This window comes from Pistacia vera, unplaced genomic scaffold (assembly GCF_008641045.1).
Source record: "Pistacia vera cultivar Batoury unplaced genomic scaffold, PisVer_v2 Contig833, whole genome shotgun sequence".
NCBI classification, from domain to species: domain Eukaryota; kingdom Viridiplantae; phylum Streptophyta; class Magnoliopsida; order Sapindales; family Anacardiaceae; genus Pistacia; species Pistacia vera.
In genome coordinates, this window is record NW_022196705.1 from 35,378 (window position 1) to 40,007 (window position 4,630).

General features: G+C 32.7%; 1 protein-coding gene across 1 annotated transcript in view; it reads right to left on the bottom strand.

Annotated features, from left to right (window-relative positions):
• LOC116118050 (DNA polymerase alpha catalytic subunit-like) overlaps window positions 1-2,149 on the bottom strand; it is a 16,367-nt gene extending 14,218 nt beyond the window's left edge. Inside the window, exons 1-2 of the mRNA XM_031404028.1 lie at window positions 1,043-2,149; window positions 105-275 (exon numbers count right to left, since the gene is read on the bottom strand). Of these exons, the coding sequence (XP_031259888.1) occupies window positions 105-275; window positions 1,043-2,149 (1,278 nt within the window). The remainder of the gene's footprint in view (window positions 1-104; window positions 276-1,042) is intronic.
• Window positions 2,150-4,630: the final 2,481 nt, after the last annotated feature.

A 4,630-nucleotide genomic window follows, 5' to 3' on the forward strand; every position in this document is an offset into this window, starting at 1 on the left:
GAAAAAAAAACTAATAACAGTCAAAACTAGAAAAGGGAAAATAGAAGATAAAGAGGAAAAATGTATTTGTGCACATCCTTGCATACATACAGAAACAAACTTACCTGAAGCTTTGTCCGGAAAACTGCTGGAGCAATGCGAGACTCTTCAGCATCTTTCTCAAGCTTCATAATCTCATCAGTTTGAAATAGAGAACCATTTGGGATTGCATACACACACCTCTGCATGTTCTTAACAACCACACAGCAACTATGATATGTGTTTCCTGCTTTGACCTTAAGAAAAAAGATATATGACAATCACAGGGGTCATTGTTTGTTTATGAATTTACACCAATAACAACTAAAACAGTTAACCAGTTATATAGCATGCCAAGACACAAAGAAGTATACACTCTGCAATTAGAATAAAATTTATCTAATCAAAAAAGAAATAGAATATTAGAATCAATGTCCTGGACACACTCCTAAAGCAGCCATTATTATTACATTCATCTTCAAATAGTAGAAACTTTTGAAGGGCAGCTGATAAACTAAAGACCTACCGTACTTTGCTAAAGTATGGGCTGGCTGGAGCATTGACAATTGTTTAGAGCACTATAAAGAGTAATGATCATGCCAAAAGAGAAAGATTAATGTAATCACATCGTTTTGGGTCATAACAGAAGGAAATGGCAACTTGAGATCCAAAGGAATATGTATGAAGCCCTATACAGAGAGGGACGGAAATAAATAATTCATGTAATCAACCTAAAGCCTTCAATTAAACCTAACTGACTTGAGTTCTCAAATTTGTTAGTCTTGTTTATCTATGCACAGGTAACTGATATGGTCAAGGACAGTCAGAAATTTGCTGACAATAACCTGTGACGTGAATAAGCAAATGAAAATACATTACAACACCGTCTTCCCTCATGCCACCAATTCGTCTAATTACTACCAAAAATATGCAAAGTAGAGTAAGCATAACATTTAAAAATAAATCAGAGATGTTCTACAAATAATGCAATTGACAACAAAACCTAGCAAAATTATCATATTACCTTCCCAAAGAGATAGACAGTTCCCATATTGGCACCAGAAAACTGCTCATGGGCATCAACAATGTAAAACGGCAACGATCCATCTGCATCCACCTCAAATTCTGACAGCTCTTCACTGTTTGAGCCATTTTTCATATCATCAGCTGCCCCATTACCACTAATAACGGCCTTCCACCCAGCACTAGCACTCAATGCTGGATCCTTCTCCTCGTTACTAATCTTTGCATTCAGTTTACGAGTCTCCTCCTTCACTTCCTCTTTCAATTCAATCACATCCTTCTTAATCAGTTCCGTACTCACACCAGACACTGGTATCGAATCTTTCAATTCATCGATTAAACACTTTTCCTCATTCACATCACAAACTACCGCATAAGCATTTTGATTTACTACCGAATCCATCACCAAATCACAATTTTCCTTCGGTACTGAATTTAACGAATTAGTGACAAATTGATGCTCACTTTGAACAGAATTAACCGAAAGAAAACTCTTATTATTACTTAAAACTGAAACTGGCTGCGACCTTCTACGCCTCTCTCGATCCGCATCATCTGGCGCGAATTCCGCTAAAACTTCATCAACAACACTCTCACTTTCCTTTACTTTATCATCCTTGGATTTTCTAAACATCGCCGTTGACGTTAACATCGCTGATAATCTCTGTTTCCCCATCATTGCCGCTGCGGCCGTCAGCGAAGGGTTCGACTTCTTTACATGTTGATTATTTTCTTTCTTTTCTTTTTTTTCAACTCTCTTCCTCTTAAACGATTTGTGGCCGTCCAATGATTCGTCATCCGACGAAGAAGGGATTCCGGCGGTGGACCAGTCTTCTTCTTGGCCTTCGTCGCCGTAGCCGAGGCCGTCATCGTCTACAATAAAACCTCGCGCCTCCTCCTTGCGACGCGCCACCAGCGCATCATACTCGTCGTCTTCCACGGTGTCGTATATCGGGGTCTCTAGTTTGATGTCGTATCCTCCTGATTCTCCAGATCTGCGTCCGCCACGCCGGAGCGCCTTGAGCCGTTCCAAGGCCTGAACTCGGGCCGTCGCTTCGGCTCCTCGGCCCCGGCGCCGGCCAGCTGCTGTCGGTTGCTCGTCCGCCATCTGGATCTCTTACTAGATAGGATTGTTTCCTCTCCTTTTCACTGATTTTCTCTCTATAGGGTTTTGATAAGCGAAAGAGGGCAAACGGCCTTGATTTTATAAATGGCGGGAATTTTTGTCCATTTTGGCGCTAATGAAAAAAGTATAAACCGGTGAAAAGCATATGAAATTTTCCTTTCGCGTTAGATTCAACACGTGTAATGGGTCACTCATTGTGAATTCTTGATTGTTAGAGTTGTAATTCAAAAATAATTTTTAAAAACAAAAATTTAAACAATTTTGAATATTAATATTAGTAAATATTTAACAATTTGTTTAGTACCATATTTAAAAATTGTCTTCAAATTTTAATTTGTGAAGACAATTATTAATTGTCTTTTAAATTTACACTAACTTTTAAGATTGTATTTAAAAACCCTTTTTAGAATTAACTAAACTTATTTTAACAACATATTTTTAAAAGATTTGCTATATTTATTATTTTAAAAAATAATATATTTAAATTTATATCAAATGAGTCCAAAATTTTTAAGGATGTTGGATATTTGTCTAAGGTTTTCTAAATTTTTCCTTTGTAAAATGTGTGTTGTTATTAGTACATAAATTTTGTTTTCGACAAAATTAAGAAACATAGGCCCTGTTAATATATAATAATAACATCGCTCCTGTTTTTCATTATTTTTCCCTCTTAAAATTTGTGATAAGTGTTTGTATATAAATTTTATGTTTTTATTTTCACAAACAAAGAATTTAAGAGTAAAGAGAGAGAAAACATCCAGCCAAAAATATAAAAACTTAATTTAAAATCAATATTTTATAACAAAATTGCAAATGAGAATAAAATAATGATATATTTAAAACAAATTCTTTGAGACAGATAAATAATAGTAATTTGAAGAGGTCGTATTTTTCATTTTTATGTTTTTAAAATATCATTTGCAAACAACCATGCCAAACGCCTTTTAGTTGTTAACATCTTCCAATCATTTTCGATTTATCAAATAAAACATAAAACTTTCACGGGATTCATAAAATACCACACCCATATATTATCATTTGTCTTTAAAAATTATAATAACTTTGCATATACAAAGTTGAGATCTCAGCGGTTATGATTGATTAAGTGTCAATGGTATATTAACAAATTAATGACTTTTTCCCATCCAAATAATGTCTTAATGATAAATTCTCATTCACGGACTTTTAAAATATTATTTTATTATCTAAATTTATATTCTGTTTATTAATCAAAATATTCAGCAGCAAACGGAAAGCAAACTTGGTTTCGATTGTTAGGGATTTTGAAGAGGTGAGACCGATGAATCTTTTGGTGGTGACAGGTTGGATTTTGGTGATCGCGATTGATCAGAATTTGACTTGAGAGTTAGGATGGGCAGTTACGCAAACCTTAATTTCTCGATTGCCCGCGATTAGCAGGATCTATAGGAGCAAGGTTTAAAGGGTTTTGATAAGTGATGATTAGGGTTGCAAACGAACCGAACAGTTCGCAAACAACTCAATGTTCGTTCAATAACTGTTCGACACTGTTTCGTGAACAGTTCGATGTTTGTTCGATAATATGTTCGATCGAGTTCGAACATGGGCTGTTCATTCGATTATGTTCGCGAATATTATGCATTCGACTTATCCATCCGTTCACGAACAATCTGTTCGATTGTTCGTTCGTTTATGTTCGAAAAACATGGTATGCATTATTATAATTTATATTTTTTTTCTTTTTTATATTATGTTTGGTTTAGTTTGGATGAATTTTTTTTAATGATAATCAATAATAACATATTATGGTGCTTTTGTTTTTCTTATATATATAATATGTTTGGATTTTTTTTTTTCAGATGTCAGTAATAATTAAATATATAAGTATATAGCATTTTAATTAAAAAGTAATAAATTAGTATAATACATAGCATGACAAATTTAATAATATAATAAATTGTATAATCAAGCAGTAGCGGATCCAAAAATTTCTGCTAAGGTGGGCCGAAGTAAAAATTAATTATACATTAATACTTTTGTCCATTAATATTTTTGTTAGGGTGGGCCAAAATATATAAATTATACATATTAATATTTAAATAAAAAAATTAAGGGCCCACCCAAAAAGTGGCTGGATCCGCTCCTGTAATCAAGTGATATATAATATAGTAGATCCAATAACATAATAGCTTCATATTTTTCTAAATGTAATCAATAATTAAATATTATAAGATAGTATTTCAATTAATAAATATTATATAATCATATATAGCATAACAAATTTAACAATATAATAGTTTAATTAAATATAATATGGTAAATTGATGAACATAATATATTATACAATTAAGTGATATATAGCATGATAGATTTAATATTATAATAGCTTAATTAGATATAATATGGCAAATTTATGAACATAACATATTATATAATCAAGTGATATATAGCACAACAAATTTAATAGCATAATAGCTTAATTAA